At 38.6% G+C, this 21,767-nt stretch overlaps 1 protein-coding gene across 2 annotated transcripts in view; it reads right to left on the bottom strand.

Annotated features, from left to right (window-relative positions):
- Positions 1 to 21,362, bottom strand: part of Wdr41 (WD repeat domain 41) — a 38,259-nt gene extending 16,897 nt beyond the window's left edge. The window contains exons 1-6 of one of the 2 annotated variants that reach the window (XM_048331399.1): positions 21,125 to 21,362; positions 18,507 to 18,622; positions 8,171 to 8,219; positions 6,261 to 6,392; positions 2,900 to 2,962; positions 814 to 925 (exon numbers count right to left, since the gene is read on the bottom strand). In XM_048331399.1, the coding sequence (XP_048187356.1) occupies positions 814 to 925; positions 2,900 to 2,962; positions 6,261 to 6,392; positions 8,171 to 8,219; positions 18,507 to 18,622; positions 21,125 to 21,175 (523 nt within the window). In that variant the 5' untranslated portion in view covers positions 21,176 to 21,362. The remainder of the gene's footprint in view (positions 1 to 813; positions 926 to 2,899; positions 2,963 to 6,260; positions 6,393 to 8,170; positions 8,220 to 18,506; positions 18,623 to 21,124) is intronic. The other variant, XM_048331400.1, reaches the window with a different exon arrangement.
- Positions 21,363 to 21,767: the final 405 nt, after the last annotated feature.

Consider the following 21,767-nt stretch of genomic DNA (forward strand, 5'->3'; position numbering starts at 1 on the left):
TGAATCATGAAATGGTTTGAGGCTAACCATAACTTCTATTAAGATATGCTATAATCATCACTTTTGTCAGCAAGAACAAAAGAGTTAATACATTAGAATATATGTTAACAAAAAATCATAATAATAACAATTAACTGCTTACTGGCCTTTTACAAGGACTCGCAGCTATAATCCTAACTACTCGGGAGGCTGAAACCTGCAGGATTCGGTTCCAAAGCCAGTCCCTAAGACTCCATTTCCAATTAGCCAGAAAAACGATAGACTGGAGGTGTGGTTTGAGTGGGGGAATGCCAGCTGTGAGCAAGAAAAACAAACAAGACAGATGCCGAGTTTATGTTTACTAAGGTTAATTTTTCCATACAACTTATATGAATACATTTGGAAAATATTCCACTCACTTATTTCTAAATTTCTCCTCCACATGGGTTTATAAACCAGTAGGTTTTTTTTTAATCTTGTCTTGTTGAGGAAGAGAAAGAAGAATAGAAGAAGAAAGAAGAATGCAAGAGACAGTAAAGGAAACAAGACAGCCAGTGTGGGACGGACAGTTCTAAATGCAAAAAATATTCTGTCTAAAAAATGTTCACTAAGTGATTTTAAGATAACAATACAAATTAAATTTGGCACCTGTTATCTTCAGAACTGAAAAACACAATCCCCTGCATGGACTCCTGTATTCATGAAGTCTCTATGGAGACTTTCTAAGGTTTTAATTTTTTTTCTTTTTCAGTACATTGACCAGGCTCACAAATGACCTTGCCTTGTTTTTTTTTTGGGGGGGGGGGTTGGTTTTTTTGTTTGTTTTGTTTTTACCTGTATCAGAAAGGTGGCTGGTCTTACATAGGAGATCTAATTTTCTGTTCCATACACACAAGTCACTCCCACCAGAAAGCCAAACATCTAGTTTCTGAAGAACAGTTAAGCACTGCAAAATTAATTTGAAATGTACATCAGTTCAGAAATTCAAGCATTATTGTTCAGTGGTTCTTAAATTACGTTCACAAGTTCTTTGAAATCCCTCCAAAAATATTGCTCCTTTTTCCTCTTGAACATGGCTCTACTAAAGTGAATACTGTTTCATGCCTAGAACCAGACAGAAGGAATAGGGCATGACCTGTAAAACTAAGTCATGGAAGATTTGCTCTAGGGTGATAGCAGTTACATGGACAAAGCCCACACCACAAAAAACTACCACCACCAGCTTACGAAATCATGGTGAGCCTCTTCAAGAGGCTGGGACGCTCATACCTAGGGCAAGCTTTATGATAACAAAACCTCATGAGACTCTCAGCAGACTCACTCAGCTGAGATGCTCTTTATTCCTGACCACAAATGCTATGAGAAAATGTTGACTGCTTTAAGCCACCAAGATTTGAGGTAAAAATTCTTCTTTTAAGTAAAATGGAAAATATAGCCTCACCTTTTCTGTTTCAAATTAATAACCTCCTCTTTTCAATAATTCTGTTCGGTAAACTCATGAAAGTAGGAGGTCCAAGAACTGAAGTCTTCTACCAATAGTAATATTTATACTTATTACTAGCATTTAATAGTATCAAAGTGTCTTCCACTAATCATAGAACTTCCTATGGGCATCTATCCAAAACATCACAAGCCAGGATACAGTAAAGACACTTGCACATCCATGTTCAGAGCTGCACTAGTCACAATAGCCCCAAGATGCCCAACAGTAGATGAGTGGATCAATAAAATGGTATATGCACACAACGAAATTGTACCCATTCTCTGGAAAAATTAAGATGATGTCATTTGCAGGGAAATGGACAGACCTAGAACAAATCATGCTAAATGAGGTAAGCCAAGCTCAGAGACAATCAGTGCATGTTTTCTCTCATTTGTGGAAGCTAGATTTAAAATATAACTGGACATGATATCTAATATGGGACTGCAGGCATTCACAGACTAAAGGAGGATTACCCTTAGGGGAGGAGCCCAAACTTCTTAGAACATTTAAAATACTATTTATCGAATTTGAACTCCAGGAAATGGAAGCATGGAGTTTTTGTTGTTGTTAGTGTTTGTTTTTGCTTGGTTTCTTGTTTCTTTTGGGGCAGAGGAGAGGAGCTGTGCAGAAAGGGAAGGAGGAAAGGTGAACAGTGCAATCACACTATTCAGAAAATGCTACGTGGAAAACAGCCTATGTAACTTGTGGGCAGGGCTGAGAAGGGGAAACTGGGGTAAAGTGAAGGAAGGGGTAACACTGTCAAAAAAAGAAATGCACTCACTACCTACTTATGAAATGGTAACCCCTCTGTGTAACACCTTAATAATAACAATAAAATTATATTTAAAAAGAAAGTTCCTTCCCTTGTAGACCTCTTGTTGCCTAAGGACCCAGAGAACACTGGTAACAGCAGGACAGAACTGACAGGAAAAGGGGGAAGTTCTGGCTGTCTCGCCTAGGCTGAAGGTGGGACTATTTTTCCAGCTGATGGAGAAAAGAGTTAGCTCTGATGTGGAGACAGAGTACTGAAGGTGGGAGGGGAGGCAAGGACAGTGACAGAGGGGGTGAGACTGATGGGAATACACTGCAAATGTGAAGATACAACAATGAAATCAACCCCTATATACTCAATGTAAACTAGTTAAAAAAAAATACCATTAAAACTCATGCTTGGCTGGGAACATGGCCTAGTGGTAAAGTGCTCGCCTTGTATACATGAAGCCCTGGGTTTGACTCCTCAGCACCACATATATAGAAAAAGCCAGAAGTGGCGCTGTGGCTCAAGTGGTAGACTGCTAGCCTTGAGCAAAAAGAAGCCAGGGACAGTGCTCAGGCCCTGAGTTCAAGCCCCAGGACTGGCAAAAAATAAACAAACAAAAAACAAAACCCAAAACCCAAAAAACAACAACAAAAAAACATGCTTGTTTAGTAGTTTACCTTTACAGTAGACTGGAAGCAAGACACTCTCTGAACCTGTCGGCCAGTGTCACAATCCCACACCTAAATATATGTTAAGAAATAGTTTCTAAATTAAGTTCTTAATTATGAGATAACATTGCTAGTTAGAAATTAAAGCAAATCTTTACATAAAACATGAAATAGTGCTTCTACTACAAAAAATGAATTCATATAGTGAATCATCAAGTTGTTGGGATAAGTTTCCAGTACAAATATGCTTGAGATACATTTTCTTGTTCAGTCATAAGGGAAGCCCCAACAGAACGGTCTCAGTACTGTGGGCATTAATACTACAGCTGTCATAGCTGTACTCTCCACAAGAGTCTACCATAATATAACAGGCATGAACACAGAGCACGTATACGCTGAGCCGCTGCATCTGTTAGTTATTTCCTGAAAGCTCCTGCAGCGGGCTTGGCATGACTTAATATTTGTTATCTTGATTCAAACATTACACTAACAGTGCTTTATCTGTTTCGGAAATAACTGAGTCTCTCATAGCCTATCCAGGTCTAGTTTGACTTAAGGAGCATGGCAGTTTTCAAAGTTTTATGTTTCCTATGGAAAGAAATGTTTTACGACATGTCTGATATATATATATATATATATATATATATAAAATTGAAAGGAATTTAACAAACTAGTTAACGTTATCATGTCTGATGCTTTATTATATTCTCTCATTCTTTAAATGTAGCTAATTATTATGAAGTGATATAGCTATATATCTCCATATATACATGTATGTGTGTTATCACACTAAACAATAAACTGCTAGCACATAAAAGTGCTCTCTACTTAAAAGTGTAAGTACTCAGTACTGAATACTGTCAGCTCTTAAGGCTCTGTTGCTTGATAATTTTTAAAAAAATGAGTGTTTGTACTTAATTAAAGAAGTTAATTAATAGTATACACCCAAGCAGAGTAGATTTAGAATTCATTTGGGTAGCTTGGGCACTAGTGGCTCATACCTGTAATCCTAGCTACTTAGGAGGGCTGAGATCTGAGGACTGCAGTTCAGAACCAACCCAAGCAGAAAAGTCCATGAGACTTTTATCTCCAATTAATCACCAGAAAACTGGAAGTGGTGCTATAGCTCAAGTGGTAGAGCATTAGTCTTGAGCAAAAGAACTCAGTGACAGAGCCCAGGCCCTGAGTTCAAGCACCGCAACTAATAACAAAAATAATAATAATAATTCATTTGGGTAAAAGAAACTTCTAAGAATCCTAGATTTTTTAAACAGCAAATTAAAAAAATTATTCAGCAAAGGAAATGACTCTATACTAGTATTTACAGTTAAACTTTCCCGCCTAATTACCAATACTGTAATAGTGATCTTAATAACTGCCATGAAACACTACTGTTGTATTTTAGGAATGGTCTAAAAAAGAGAAAGGATTTTCATGTCCATTTGTTATGATGTGGGGGGGGGAAGGGAACTTTAGTTCATATTTACTGATACTCCTAATGCAATCAGACTTGTACTCCTAATCTAAATATAGTCTTATCAGAGCTGACATGTAGTATCTTCTCGAACTATGCTCTGAACCTGGTGTCTGTGGAAAGGGCACTTCTGAATGGTTACTAAGGCATTTTCTCCAATGACCGTTCATATCCCCAACATTCAAACGTGTTTCTTCCACTTTTCATTTGCCTTTTATCTCATTTTACCTCACCCTACTCCCAGCTCTGGGTATTCCTAACATCCACTGTTGGCAATTAGTAAGTGGTTTGGGGGCTGTTAAATTATTCATCCTTAATATATTTCCTAATATGACACAATTTAGAATCTTCTAAAACATCCTGATCTGGGTAAGAACTCAGATGAGCCTCTGTCCCAATTCTGTAACTCAGCACACACTGTCTGTCTTCTCTTCTAAAACTGGGGCCCTGGATCCCCTGTGATTGTGAAGCCACAGATGAAAACACTATTTTGAATTTTTTTTTTTTTTAACTAGAGTCAACCTTCTAAGTAGGTAGACCTGTAGGGTCTATTCTACAAATCATTGGTGATCAGACTAGTTATAATCATATGCTTATTTACCAACTAATTGCAGTTGAAAAGAAACATCTTACTCCTTTAATATTATGCCCCTCAAATATGTTATTGCATCTCTCACATTAGTCATGCACTAGAATATTCTGCCCATATTAAAAGGGCCAAGGTAAATGCCTTTCATTAAACATATCTAAAGTCGGCAGTTAATGATGACATATGTCAAATATCCCTTCCAAAATTTTATTTGTGACATATCCAAAAAATAAATTTATCTACCTAATTTTTATTGATTTAAAACAATAATGTTTGCCTCAATAGAGCAGTAGTACTAAGGCTACTCTAGCCTAAACATCCGAGCAAATGTTATGCCCTTATTTATGTCACACAAAACAGGACACCATACACATGCATATTTTATAAGGATATAGGGTTTACCCTCATTTAAATATTTTGAAATGTTCTCACCTATAGACAATCTATTTGGAAACCACATGATTAACTCATGTAAAGTGTGTATATGCGCATGCACACACATGCATGCCTGAGCTAGCCTAGACCGAATCCTCCTATTTACAATTCCCTCTGAGCTAGGATGAAAGGAATTCCGCCATCAGAGATTGAGATGGGAGCAAATGTTTTTCCCAGGCTGGCGAACATCTCCTTTCTCAGTAAATGACTGAAAATATATATTCCAAAGAACTATTTTAAAGATTAAATGGGTCAATCTATGGAAAATACAACCATGAATAGTTCACAATCATTTTATAAAATTTTGCGATTGCTGTTCTATCATTTTCATTAAAAATATATGAAAAGAAAAGCAACTCCTTTTTGAAAATTGATTTTTAATTAAGAATATTAATATTAAATAAATACTAAGCAGAGAGTAATCCATTTTTCTGTAGGCTAAGATGATCTAAAAGTTCTCATAGGTTGAAGGCATAAAGTTTCTTTTGTTATTTGAGGGACAATTTTTTCTCCAGTCCAATCTGCCTTTGTTTCTCTAAATTGGGAAGCAAATAGATAATAAAATATGTATTTTTAAGCCTACATCCTTCCATTTTCTCCATTTTATACAACATGATAGAACAGAAACTCTGGAAAGAACACCTTTCATCATAGGGTCTCTATGAAGACAAGACTTAACCTATTTCCACTCTAATCCTTCTCAGGTGCTTAAGACTTTTAAGAACTGTGTTCTGAAGACTAGAACAAAATCACTTTTGTGGCAGCAAGAATATATGGACATATATATTCTTTAGAGGCTTAAAGACTAAAAATGTGCGTAGTGGCCCTTGGGTCCCTGTGGCTGTTTCGTACTCTTCCAGACTTAAGGATATAATCACTGTTCGATCAGCAGATGCTGTCAAGAGGAGTTGATTTTTTTCTTCACAAGACTCCACGGAAGGAAATGTAGTCACAGCTGTTATTTTTTGAGTGTGTCCACTGAGCTCCAAAAGTTTTTCACCTGTCTGAAAGAACAACATGAATCTTAATAAACTCATCTCTCACAACTTAAAAAATCTTAACTGACAACATTAAGGACCACCACACTCTAAACAAGTTCTGAAAGAATAATTATGAGTAGTTTTATTTTCTCATTATAAATGCTAACTTTAACACATTTCTATAGAAAATTTAAAGGAATATTCTTTCCTGTTTTCAAGAATATTATTATGTAAACAGAGGGCCCTTCATATCCACATGTTGGTATTTAGTTCTCAACAGTTATAAGTCATGTAGCAAAATATAAGACAAAATAACAATGTGTGTGTAAACCAACTGACCAATCACTTAGTCTCTACTCCAAGTCTATTTAACATCATTCTCTCATTTATTTTCCAACATAAAAAAATAAAATAGACTAGAAACTGAAACTATTTCCAAATTCACAAGTATGGTGAAAGCACACATGGCCTGTGCATCCATTGATTCTCTGTGAATCCACAGATTCAACCAATCACATACTGAAAATATTTTTTTAAAATTTGTATCTGGTCAGAGATAGTTTACACTTATAATCCCAGCTACTTGCGACACAGAGATTGGGAAGATTGAGGTTTGAAGCAAAAGTTACTAAGACCCCCAATTCCATCAACTGAGCATGGCAGGGCACACATCGCAATCCCCACCATGAGGCATAGTCGAAGCCAGCCCTGGGCAAAACCATGAGATCCTACCTGAAAAACAACTACAGCAAAAGCCAGCTGAAGCACTGCTCAAGCAAGTAGAGTGTCTGCCTAGCAAGCACGGGATTCTGAGTTTAAGCTCCAGTATCTCTCTCTCTCTCTCTCTCTCACACACACACACACACACACACACACACACACACACACACACAAAACTGTGTCTGAAGCTAGATGTGTGTAACACATACCTATAATCTTAGCACTTGAGTGGCTGAGGCAGGAGGATAAGTTCAATGGCAGCCTGTACGGCATACCAAGAGCATGTCTCAAAATAAAACTTAAAAAGAATTTAAAATGGAGTTTGGACTGAACATGTACAGGATTTTTTTCCTTATTATTATTATTCCCCAAGACACTTAACAACTATTTATATATTATTTACATTGTACTAGGTATTACATGTAATCTAGAAGTTGCTTAAACCATACAGAAAGATATTTAGGTTATATGCAACTATTGTGGCATTTTGTATGAGAAATTTGAGCTTGCATAGCTTGTGGGATGGGAGGGTATACTAAGAACTGCTTTAGTGAAAGGCGAAGCCATTGGAAAATGAAGATCTGTCAGACCAGACAGTGGCCCAAAATAAGGAAATAAAGAAAAATGCATTAAAAGAGAATCATTTGAAAAACAAAGACTCGGAAAGAGAAGCCTTGAAGGAAGTTGGAGTCTTAAACATTTTTGAAAAACCTCTTGTTATACTACTGTTAAAGTCAAACATGGGAAGAATGTTGTACCTCATTATGCTAACATACAATGTCCAAAGAAAAAGTTACACCTCTCAAAACAAATACTTTATTCATTTTGAAAGTCAATGCATAGTTGTTGACCACTTAAATTTTATTCATGATTACATTTTCCCCATAAAAATGGCATGTTTCATAGGGGGAAAAAAACTTAAGAAATTTTTCCTCTTTATTATGAAATACTGGTGACCATTTTAAATTAATTTATCTGAGTAGCTCTTTCAAGTATTAGTTGTACACTTGAATAATTTCATGTATTTGCCAAATAACAACATATATTTCTAAAAATATATTAATTATATAATCAATACACACCTGGGCATTCCACACAACTATCATTCCGTCATCCCCAGCAGATGCAAATCTAATGAAAGAAGAAAGGTCAAGAAAAAGTCACATTTGACATTTAATTGCTAAAATTAACTAAGAACTACCTACTCTTACTAGTGGAATCTTGACTAACACCAATGAATATTAGTTTCTTTAACAACAAACACTTTTAAGACACCTTCTAAATTTTGTGCTAAGTATTAAGGACCAAAGATAAAGAATATATTTACAGATTTTCAAAGAATAGCCTACCAGAAATATAAAAGTGAGGGCTAAGCCAGGAACTGGTGGTACAAGCCTGTAATCCTAATTACTCAGGAGGCTGAAATCTGAGGATCAAGTTTCAAAACCAGCCCATGCAGGAAAGTCCATGAGACTCTTATCTCCAAGTAACCACCAAAAGCCAAAAGTGGAGTTGTGGCTTAAGTGGTAGAGTGCTAGTCTCAAACAAAAAAGGTCAAGGATAGTACCCAGGCCCCAGGACCAACATACACAAATACACACACCCCTCAAAAAAGAGGGATGTACGTACACAGAGGGCCTTCAAAGCTCTTCCTTGTATTAAAATCTTAAGATTTTAAGAGATGCCTAACAAGTTAAATAAAATCAAGTTGAGAAGCAGCTTCACTGATAGAAATGACAGTCCAGGGATCACTGGAATGGAATCATGTCCTTAGTTTAATACTTTATATTACTTTTTTGCAAAAGATGTTTTAACACTAATTAAAATCAAGATTTCTCCTTTGCTCATCTTGGCTACTTAGTCTGTCCAGGTATGTGTTGAGTTCATGGTTTGAAAGGTTTGTAGTTTTGTTGGTGGTAGTTTTGCTTGAAATGCAAAAAAGTAAGTGGAAGTCTGTATCATGGCATAAAAAAAAGAGCTGTAATGAAATTTGTTCTAGCTTATATCTCCTCTTCTCTGTACATACATGAACAAATTCTACATCCTGTAGAGTAAAAATATCCTTCACAGAAATACTGTCAAGAAAAGAATTTAGCCAGGCATCGGTGGCTCACGCCTATAATCCTAGCTACTCAGGAGGCTGAGATCTGAGGATCACAGTTTAAAGCCAGCCAAGGCAGGAAAGTCAGTGAGACTCTTATCTCCAATTAACTACTCAAAAAACAGAAGTGGCGCTGTGGCTCAAGTGGTACAGAGCTAGCGTGGAGCTGAAAAACTCAGGGACCAGTGCCCAGGCCCAGAGTTCAAGCCCCATGACTAACAAGAGGAAAAAAAAAGAAAGAAAATAATTTGTCAAGTAGGATTACTCATCATGTGACTACATAAAAATAAAATCAAGCAGTAATCCAACACAGTGGTATGCAATAATCAAATTGTAAGAATGTCAAATAACTGGTTATTAATAATATAGTACACAAGTTAGTAAGTGAATTTTAATGATTGAGAATTGGTTTAAATTTGTTATCCTAATATCACTTTCAAATCCATTCAAATGAAAGGGGAATTTTTAAATAAAAGAAAAAGAAGTGGCTTTATAGACAGCCAGCTATGGATTGCACATAACTGGCCCCTAACAATTAATAGCCATTAATAACTGACATTCCACTCAAAGCTATGGTATTTAGAAAATGTATGGTGTTTCTCCAAGACTGAGTTTCACACAATCTGAGTTAGCTTTAGGTGTCTTAACATTTTTTACTGAAATGTGTTACTGGGGAAATGCAGAAAACTAAAACACTTGGACACAGAAATCACTTTGTTCCCATAAGAGCGTCTATTCTCATGGATTTTAGTCCTACATGAAGGAGACACAAACTCTCGTGGCTTCAGTCATATAACACTTTCCTTAATCCTCCAAACAAAGGTTCAAATGTCTAATCTTCAGTTTCAAAGTCCCCTGTTGTCTTCAGCAGGTGCAGCTAGGTCCCATGCTCAGTTCTCATTTCAAAACTCTATTAGATTTCCTACTGTTAGAGCTACAAGATTACCCAAGAAATGGTAAATTGGTCAAATATAGTCAGATAAAGACTGGTAATTTTAAGTCTAGCCCTACTTCTCTTTCTAATGGGAAGAACCTTTAAGAGTTCTTAGTTAAACTGCATGCCAGTGGCTCACACCTGTAATTCTACCTATACAGGAAGCTGAAATCTGAGGACTACTGCTGGAAGCCAGCTATGGCAGGATAGGCCACGAGATTTTTATCTCCAGTTAACCTCCAGAAAATGGGAAGTGAGGGGCTGGGAATATGGCCTAGTGGTAAAGTGCTCACCTCATATACATGAAGCCCTGGGTTTGATTCCTCAGCACCAGAGAGAGAGAGAGAGAGAGAGAGAGAGAGAGAGAGAGAGAGAGAGAGAGAGAGAGAGAGAGAGAGAGAGAGAGAGAGAGAGAGAGAAGCCAGAAGGGGCGCTGTGGCTCAAGTGGTAGAGTGCTAGCCTTGAGCAAAAAGAAGATAGGGACAGTGCTCAGGCCCTGAGTTCAAGTCCCAGGACCAAAAAAATCAATTCTATGATGTCTGATTTGATGGGTAGAATCTCCCAAGTGGATGCCTCCCCTACTCTGTTTAGACAACAGGACACACCACTAGACTCCTACAGGCCTCCTTTTGGAAGGAAAGGGGTCACGGGAGGAGTGCCTGGATAGAATGGAGATTACAAGTTGAAAGAGGGAAAAAGGGGCTGGGAATATGGCCTCATGGTAAAGTGCTTGTATCCCATACATGAAGCCCTGGGTTTGATTCCTCAGCACCACATATATAGAAAAAGCCGGAAGTGGCACTGTGGCTCAAGTGGTAGAGTACTAGCCTTGAGTAAAAAGAAACCAGGGACAGTGCTCACCCCTGATTTCAAACCCCACAACTGACAAAAACAAACAAAAATTCTTAGTTAAGTAGCTAGAAACAACACAAAATCCTACTCAGGAGGCTGAGATCTGAGGACTGTGGTTCAAAATCAGCCCAGGCAGAAACATCCCTGTGAGACTCTTATCTCCAACTAACCACTCGAAAATCAGAAGTGGAACTATGGCTCAAGTGGTAGAAAGTTAGCCTTAAACACAAAGAACAGTGCCTAGGCCCTGAGTTCAAACCCTACAACCAACAACAACAAAATCTGGATATTTCTGGACACCAATGTCTCATGTCTATAATCATAGCTAGTCAGAGGTTGAGATCTGAGGATCAAAGGCAGCCCCAGCAGAAATAGCCGTAAGATTCTTTTTTTCCTCTCTGGTCCTGGGGCTTGAAATTTGGGCCTGGACACTATCCCTAGCTCTTTTTGCTCAAGGCTAGTGATCTACCACTTGAGCCACAGCACCACTTCCAGTGTTTTCTGAGTAAATTATTGGAGATAAGAACTGCAGTAGGGCTTGGAACATGGCTTAGTGATAGAGTGCTTGCCTTGCATACATGAAGCACCACACATACAGAAAAAGCCAGAAGTGGCGCTGTGGCCCAAGTGGTAGAGTGTGACCCTTGAGCAAAAAGGAGCCAGGGACAGTGGCCCTGAGTTCAAGCCCCAAGACTGGCAAAAAAAAGAATCTCAGGGACCTTCCTGCCCAGGCTGGCTTTAAACCACAATCCTCAGATCTCAGCTTGTTGAATAGCTAGGATTACAGGCCTGAGCCACCTGCACTGAGCTTCTATGAGATTCTTATCTCAAATTAATCACCAAAAAGCTGAAAGCAGAGCTGTGACTCAAGTGGTAGCATGTTAGCCTCAAGCAAAAAAGCTCAGAGACAGCATGTAGGCCCTGAGAGTTCATGCCCTAAGACTGGCGTGTGTGTGTGTGTGTGTGTGCACGCGCGCGCACGCACATTAAAAAGATGAGTATTTTAAATTATACTTTTCAATGCTTTAGTACATACATTTTTCTGAGCCTGAATACTAGACACTGTCTTGAGTATCAAAAGTGGCTAGAAGCAAATCTTTAATAACATGTTTCTAGGCCTATTGATTTCTTTTTCTATTTGAATAGTAATGGAAGGGAGGGTAGAACTCAAGGTCTTAAGTATACTTTGGTATAAAACATCAATCTCTATTGATTCTTCAAACTCTTATAATTGCTTTTCTCCCATTTAGAAGACTGCAGGTTTAAAGTACTTTTTTCTAACCCTGATTTTTAACTTCTCATTACTGTTTTATCATGTTTGATTTTTCACAATGAGAGATGAGTTCACAATGAGAGATGACTGAACTGTTGAGAGTTTAAAAATGAGACACACAGCATTTCACCTCAAACTAATTCAATAAGTAGTGAACAAAAGTTAAATCTCAACAATGCTCAATGGTAATGCATGAAATCACAGCCAATTTTTTATTGCTCAGAGGTCAATTACCTAAGGTGCTAGCTTATTCAACCTTTCAATTCATACATACACATAAATATCTTACACACACACAACTTCTTTTATATTTTGGCATATCAGTATTTATTGTTACCTTCTCTAAAGAAGGAACATTAAGTTTTAAAGACAAACTAACAGACTAAGGAATGGTTCAAGTGGTTCAACAAGCTATAAGACCCTGAGTTCAATACCCAGTTCAGACAAAAAAAAAAAATTCAAACCAGTATGACTGTGTTACATAAGAGCATTTCTCATAAATACCTAACAAAAGTTAGGAGGTAATTCATGGATTATAATTATCTATCCTACTACAAAGGATAACAAAAAACTAGTTGGATCAGCTTATTAAATAAATTAGCACAGCTTATTTAAAATTTCCTAATCAGTCACGGATATACTCTACCCATCTTCAAGTCCAAATTATAACTCAAGGGCTGGGAATGTAACTTAGTGGTAGACTGCTTGCCTAGCATGTATGAAGCCCTGGGTTCAATTCCTCAATACCACATTAACAGAAAAAGCCAGAAGTGGTGCTGTGGCTCACGTGTAGAATGCTGGCCTTAAGCAAAACAAGCTCAGAGACAGTGCCCAGGCCCTGAGTTCAAGCCCCAGGACTGGCCAAAAAAAAAAAATTACACATACTATATAACTATGTACATACACATATACGTATAACTCAAGAATCTCTAATAACAGTAGAAGAAATAATGTACTATTTAAAAAAAACAACTAAATGTCAGTAAGACTTAAACTATGAAAGGAAGAATGGTGACAATATTTCCATAACATTTATATACTTTTTTATAAAACAGTCTCCATTAATAGAACCCAAAGAATTAAGCCTCAGTATAAGACAGTGAGAAAAACATTTCTTTGCTGATTAGTATAACATCGATTAGTGAGACTGCATGCTAGGGTTAGGAAAAGGCCAAGATGAATAGCATGTGTATCCTACCTTGAAACCTCAATACTGAATGATCATTTAGAAATGTACTATATCTCAACAAATGTAAGGAATCATCAGTTGTAAAACACTCCCATTTTATGTACCACGAAGGAAAAGAATACAGCCAATTATAACTAAAAGACACCATCACGTATAATCTTCCAAATTTTAGAGATGTCAACATGAAGAAAAGTATGCTGTTTAGAATAAAAAAATAGTACTTACCATATTTATTCATCTTTATAATAGTCTAACAAATCTTTGATTATCTCTGGTAGGTTTAAAAACCTAAATAAATGTTAAATGATTAAATAAATAACAACAAACATTTAAATGTTACAGGGCTCGGTAAAATAAAATTAATGTCATTAATGAAACGTCAACCTTTACTTGTAGCATTATGAATGTACAATTTATTGTTACAAAAACAAATTTAACAGATTTTAAACCCAGAATTCTACCATATTAACATAAATCCTGCAAATTCACATTGCAGTACAACTCCCCACCCCCCATCCTTATAGGCTAGGAGTTAGGAAAAGAGCCATTTTGGTTTTTGATCTCTGTTCTCTGAATGTTACTGTGAGAGGAAGAATATTCTTAGCTTAAGAATAGCTTCTTAAAGATAGAGCATACTTTTTGTGTTTAGTGGATCATCAAACTATTTTGTTTTGTTGCTGCCTTGATAAGGCACAGCTTCAACAGCTACCTAGAGCACGTTTCATTCTCGAATCTGGCACTTCATGGGTCATCTGATTCTTTTCCAGTCATGATCACCTTCCTACATAACCTTGTCTGTTTCCTGGAGAAGCAAGGAATGGTCAAATGATCAACAGAGAAAACTATTCTTAAAATGTGTTATCAACTCAGTTTAGTTTAATGTGTCAAATGCTAGAGTATTACATGCAATTTTAGCACAGTCCATTTTTTGGAAGGCTCTTGCTGAGGCTTAGCCTTCTTTAGTGATCTCCCAATCAATATGACCCTCACTTCATGTTCAAAAAATACTAAAGAAGAAAAGAAAAGGCAGCTGTCTGTTAGGTTATACAGGATTTATTTGGTATCTTCAAAAACCAATCTGAGAAAATTTTCCACTCACTGATTTTAGCTGAGCTACCAAGAAAACAAGAAAATCCTTCTGCAAAATTTTCAATAAGATGATATTATCTAAAGACCTGAAGCGTGAAACCTGGATTACAACAGCTGACAAAAAAAAAAATCACCCCAAAACCAGAATGTAATGCCTACAAAAAATAAAAAGTATTTCTGGAATCTAACAATGCACTAATAATGTATATATACAATGGTAAAAATAATTCTAAACTTATTAAAAATGAAAATATCCCACCAATATGCACAATTATCATGTTAATTAAAATTTTTAAGAGTGAAAATATTGAGCTTTTAATTCTCAAGAGAATAGATATTTGTTAATAGTTGATAGATTTTCCTACAGTTTATATCTTATTTACAATAGTGACTCTTGACTGGGCACTGGTGGTTCATGCCTATATCCTAGCTACTCAGGAGGATGAGATCTGAGGATCGTGGTTCAAAGCCAGCCCAGGCAAGAAAAGTTCATGAGACTCTTTATCTCCAATTAGCCACCAGAAAACCAGAAGTGCCACTGTGGTTCAAAGTAGTAGAGTGCTAGCCTTAGCAAAAGAGCTCAGGGACAACACCCAGGCCGAGTTTAAGACCCATGACGGACAAAAAAAAAAAAAAAAAAAAAAAAAAAAAAGTGACTCTTAGTCTTCACTGGTTTTGCTACAGAATTTAAATTTTAAAGCAAAACACAGAGTGAAAGTTCTAAACTTATACAACTGAGAAATTCTGCACTTAATTAGGTGTAAATTTTGACTTCAGTGTTGGATTGTGATCCATGAAGCTATTTCATCACTGTACTGCAAAAGACAAAGGGCGGGTTTTTTCATCTAGACACTTAAATTCACTGTGGTAGATGGCCAACACAGCCACAAGCTATTCCCCATACCTATACTCAACGTACTTGCTTCTCCATCAAAAGGTACAGCATGTATTTATCTACTCAAAGAGTTTGTCTCAGCTCCTGAATTTCTGTGGCCAGTGAAAAAGCAAGAAACACAGGACAGGTGGACATGAAAAGTCTTATTTTGAAACTTGCCCTTCTGCCAATATTAGAGCTCCACATTCACTATGTGAAGGGGAAACCACATAGAAGAAGAAGGCCGTCACCCCAGCTGCACCTCTAAGAACCAGCTCTAGCCAATCTGCCAGGTGACCACAGATACTCAATGAGTTTTGCCAAATGGCACTAGATCCTGGCACAGATGTAAAGAGACTTCCCAGATGAGCCTAATTCAAACTGCCATCTGCAGAATAACCACCTAAGTAGTTGTTTTGTATTAAACTACTAAGTTCAGGGTGCTGTTACAAAATATTTACTCTATCACTGAAGTATAAGCACCACTTTGGGAAAATGCAATCAAATGCCAGCATTTATTCAATGACCACAACTCTACAAGGTGGCCTTTTGATTCTTCTACGAAATTCTAACCAAGCTTGAACATGTTCTGATAAATGGAATCTATATAAAATGTAAAGACAGGATCCTGAAAGTATACCATGTATTTATCACTTAACTCCCCTAGACAAGATGATTTTAATAAGGCCTATCTACTACATATTAGTGATTTTTAAAAAATCGTTTGGATTTTTTAATCTAGAAATTTACTAGGGTAGAAGCATAGAATTCCATTTTGTATATGTACCACATGTTCTTGATCCATTCATCTACTGAGGGGCATTTGGGTTGGTTCCATATTTTAGCGATAATAAATCATATTAAGGAAATGGAAAGACTTGGAAAAAAATCATACTAAGTAAAGTGAGCCAGACCCAAAGAAACATTGACTCTATGGTTTCCCTCATTGGGAATAATTAGTACACATCCTACAATAGTTGGAACAGAAGATTACAATAGCTCAATAGCTATGTACATATGAACACATAAGATGATACTAAACGAAATGAACTCCAAGTTCTGGAAATAAGTGGTTTATCATTATTGTTATTTTCAATGTACCATGTAAAATTATGACTTTTTCTTTTGTCTTCCTTCCCCATGGTTTTATCCCTAATGTCAATGTAACTGATTTTGGTACCCTGGGAATTGCAGAACTAGGGAAGGGAAGGGGAACATCAAAATGGAGAGACAAAAGGTAAAAGGCTAACCAATGCAACAGCAATACTTACAATATGCTTAAACCAACTGCACAACTCATGGGGGAGAGGGAGTTGGGGAGGAGGGAAAGTGGGAGAAAAATGAGAGAGGAAGTAATACGTTGGAAAGAAATGTACTCACTACCTTACATATGAAACTGTAATCCCTCTTACATAACTTTGACAATAAATTAAATCATTAATTCTAAAAAAGAAATTTACTAGGGTAAAGAATAAGAAAATTATAGCTATACAAAACCCTACCTTTATTTACATAATTTAATGTTTATTTATATGAAAATTAATATAAATTATACCTTTAATCATTTATATAAAGACACTGAGTATCTTTTACAGGTAGAACAAAAACAAATACTATCAGAAATAGTCTAAAGATCATTATATATGTTTAACACCCTGTAGTTTGGATAGCGTACACTTGTACCCTTTATAATAAAGTATAATCGAAAGTATAGTGCTTTTCTGAGTTTGATGAGTCCTGACAGTGAATTTTTAAGCCTGAGGGGGCAATGGGAACCTGTGGCCTGCTAATGAGAAGCATGGCGGCCTGGGAACACAGATATGGCTAGCGTTCACGGCGAAGAGAGTGATGTGGAGAACGTGTCCTGTGGAGCTGACCTAACGCCATGTAGTCAGAATTTCAGTCCACATACAAAACAAAACACCAAAGACACAAAAAGGCAGACAGAAGGCAAAGTCAGTAGACAACAAAAGGAAGAGGAATAATCATGGCAGTTGCTCATGGAGTCAAAAAGAAAAACAGCAAAGAAGACAGGAGAAAATTAGAGATGACAGTGGCAGAACTGGTCTCAACTCCAGAAGGGGCTGGAATTCAGAACAGGATGTAACCAGTACTTAATAGGCAGGGAGTCATCACTTACGTAGCAACCATGTATTAACACCTACTTACATATAGGGCACTGCTCCAGCCACTAAGACCATACGATAAATGTAAAAAACAACCTTTCATGAAGCTTAATCTAGATGAGAAAGTATAAGTTAAGAAGTTCCACCATTTCTCAAGTAATTGTAGCTGAATTAAAAGCATTTATAGATAGATCATTAATAGCTTACCTACAGCTCTAGGGCTGTACACTTTTATATCTATTTTCAAACATTAAACACATCATACATGCTACCGAGGAAGTACAGAATAATGTACATTTTAAAGGAGTTTCATCAATAACAAAAAAAAATTAATCGTTTTATCTTCCACTAAAAATAGTGCATTCCTACTAGGTACCTGATAGCTAAGCACTTACCATATTTACTTGTCAAATTCAGGCTCATCTTGATATACAGTTATAGTTCCTATCCAAATTTTAAAATTGTTTGCTTCTTCTAACAAGAGTATTTCTGGTAACTCAAAAATTTAAACAAACTAAGTGTAACCTCAAAGTTACCAATGTGAACTCTGAAATTAGGTAAAAAAGATTTCAAATACATAATTTCTTTTTTTTTTTGGCCAGTCCTGGGCCTTGGACTCAGGGCCTGAGCACTGTCCCTGGCTTCTTCCCGCTCAAGGCTAGCACTCTGCCACTTGAGCCACAGCGCCGCTTCTGGCCGTTTTCTGTATATGTGGTGCTGGGGAATCGAACCTAGGGCCTCGTGTATCCGAGGCAGGCACTCTTGCCACTAGGCTATATCCCCAGCCCCTCAAGTACATAATTTCATGAAAATACATGTCAATTTCAATTTGTACAGTTTTAATTGGCTGTGTTTATCCAGTTACTAATGATTTCAGAGTTGAAATTTTTAGAAAACAGATTTTTAGAGTTAGTTTTAGTATAAAATTCCCTACAATTCTTTTCTACACAGTGGTAAACTAGATAACCAGAGTTTCTTACCTGTAGTCATCTAACTGTACCAGAAATCGCACAATGTCATGATGTCCTTTCAGTACAAGCAGTTCAGTATAGGGGTTCTGGGTTTGTTCCTCACCTATGGTCTGAAAAGCAGATTTCTTGAAATGGAAAAAAAGGACAGAAAGAAAGAACATGATTTGTAACTGCATGGTACTGACTTAAGAACATAAATGTTTAAAAACCTACAAGGTATTACAACCTAATAGAAAGTACTAGTTCCTTTCATATCAACTAAATAATTGCCATTCTATATTTTTCTTACCACAAATTTATGTCACAAATTTTAGTTATTTCCAGGTCATAATAATTTATATAAATGGTCAGTTTTATTTTATGTATATCTCAGTAAGTGCGGCAAAAATTAATGGGATGATCCAACTCAATGATTGAGGAACGATCATTCCTCAATAGAAACTTGTTGAAAACCAAAACGCAGACCCAAGGATAAAATACAGATTAGCACTGCTCAATACAGGCACCCAATACAGGTTTGCTAAATGAACAAAGAAAATCCTTCAGACTTGCAACTCAACTCTGGATAACAATACTCTTCTTTTTTCTTTTTTTTTAAGTTGCTGCTGGGCACCATCACACCTATGATCCTAGCTACTCTGAAGGCAGAGATCTGAGGATCAAGTTTAAAGCCAGCCAGGGCAGGAAAAGCTTTGAGACTCTTATCTCCAATTAACCACCAAAAAAGCTGGAAATCAAGCTGTGGTTCAAGTGGTGCTTGTCTTAAGCAAAAAAAGCTCAGGGTCAGTGCCCAGGCCCTGAGTTCAAGCCCCGGGACCAATAGAAAAAAAAAGAGAAAAGAAAAAGTTGCTAGCATTTATAGAGCATGATCTGGCAGCCCGTAAGTCACGCATGAACTAAACACATGACACATACTTTAATTACCCCATGTGTGGAGTCAAACCCAGTACTATTTCATAACAAAACTCTGTTCTTAACCTCTACCCAGGGTTTCTCAAGTTTGACTCTACTGACCTTTTGGACCCAATAACTTCTTCTAATTGAAAGCTACTCTATATCTTAAGATACTTAGCAGTATCCCTGGGTCTCTACACACTAGATGCCAATCAGAAACACACAATCACTGCCATTCACATAAATGCCCTGACCCTGTCACTAGAACATGGTTGGTTCCCTATCACCAAAACTACTACTTACACCAGAAGGCTGAATACAAAGTTATTGCACAATGACAGAAAATCATGGATTTTTAACAATGTACAAATTCAAGGTAGTTACACACAGAAAAGTTTTACATGATGAAATGTGTAAGTTAATACATGTCAATGTTTCCTGAAAACATTCCTCCCACAACAGTAATTCTGTGTTTAGCCCTGTCTGTCTAGCAGAATCTCAAATGAGAAAAAGTGAAAAATCTGAAAACATTATTATCTGCTTCTCTCAGAGGAAAATCTTGCCAGAAATGGCAGAATTGGGTAGTCAAGTCATATTAACCAAATAATCAAATTAGTACCAAACTGCCAATATATATCATATATTCAATGACCTGCAGTCCCTTTCACAACTTTATCTGCAATGAATTTTTTTTTAAGTAGGCAGCAAACCTCAACTGCAAAGACATGAGGAAGTTAGAACTGAGAAGTCAGATTACTTACAATCTTATTTTTTACGTTACACGATCAAAACAAGTACTTTCCATGAGAAGTGGAATTAAATGTACATTTTTTGTGTGGCATATGAAATAAAGTCCTATTTCAAATGTAAATGTCACTACATTGTCCATTCAATTATTCAAAATAAGGTGCAATTACGGAATCAAACGTAGCAGTTAAACAGAAAAGCCTCTTGACTTTGACACAAGTACTTTTAAAAAATAATTTATATTCTTTTTCTTGAAAAGGCACCAAAATCACGTTTATACGCCTGTGCAAACACCAGCTGATGTAGGGAAGAGACACCAGCTCTAATAAACCAAGGGTGGTTCCCTTGTCCACGTTAAGTCAGCTACTTTTTCAAATTGAAACTGGACTGTCTGGGCGGGAGGGGAGGGCCTGGGGGGCCATGGGGGGCCATGGGGGGCAGGAGGGGGGGCCGGGAGGCCAGAGGGGCCGGGGGCGCCGGGAGGCGGGGAGGCTCGGGCCTGTGACCCCTGGCTACTGGCTCGGGAGGCTGCGATCTGAGAGGATCGTGGTTTGACACCTGCCCAGGCAGGAAAGACTCTAATGAACCACGTCCGGAAGTGGAGCGGTGGCTCAAGTGGTAGAGCGCTACCCTTTGGGCAGCACAAAATCCCAGGGACAGCGCCCAGGCCCTGAGTTCGAGCCCCGGGACTGGCACAGCAGGTTCCAGCAGGCACAGACACAAGTTCAGCACAGCCACAGCAGGACTGGAGCCCGGCGGGGTGTCGCCGCGCTCCCGCCGCGCCCCCGCCGGGCCCCCGCCCGGCTCCGGCGGGGAAGGCGCGGGCACTGCAGGGCTGCTCGGGAGGAGCGCGGCCGCGACGCGCGTGCTCGCCCGCAGGCCCCGCCTCCGCCCCGGCCCCGGCGGGACCCGGACCGCCGGGCGCGCACCCTGCCGCTCGGGCGCGCGCGGCCCCGCGGACGCGGAGCCAGCCCGCGCGGGCCTACCTCCGCCAGGCCCTGAGGTTCGCGGCCTCCCCCGATCAGCCATCGCAACATCCGGGCAGCCCCGAGGTCTCGCCGGGTCCGGGGCTGAAGCGCAATGGAGACGTTGGTGTTTGCTGCCCCAGACCCGCCAGGGGCGCGAAGGGGAGGGGTTTTGCTCCCAAAGCACCGGGTACCCGGCCACGGAGACTTAGTTTGGGGACCCGGCGCCGAGGGCGGGGCTCGAGGAGGCCGGCGGCGCGCGTCCCCAGTGAGCAGGCGCGGGCGCCGTCCCCCGGCGGCGCGGAGCGCGGGCGGCCGAGCGGCCCCTGGTGGACGAGCGCGGCGCGGCCGCCGGCGGGACGGAGACCCGTGCGTCTGGCCCAGTCTAGCTGCGCATGCGTACACCCAAAGCAACGCGGCCTGCATTTATTTTCGATTACACTAGGGTGCCGAGGCTCTACAAAACTCCTCAAGGTAACCCTGCAGGTGCTATTTTACAGGGAAATAAACGGAAGCTTTGGGGGGGGGATGATGGAAGGGGTGACTCATAACACGACTAAGGGGATTGTTACCTATTTGCACAACTACTTAATAATAAAAACTTTTGAGAAGAAACCAGGCTTTGAAATAGTCAATGATTTGTCTATAGATAACAGCCGGGAGG

The sequence above is a fragment of the Perognathus longimembris genome, chromosome 22 (genome assembly GCF_023159225.1).
Source record: "Perognathus longimembris pacificus isolate PPM17 chromosome 22, ASM2315922v1, whole genome shotgun sequence".
In the NCBI taxonomy this organism is placed as follows: domain Eukaryota; kingdom Metazoa; phylum Chordata; class Mammalia; order Rodentia; family Heteromyidae; genus Perognathus; species Perognathus longimembris.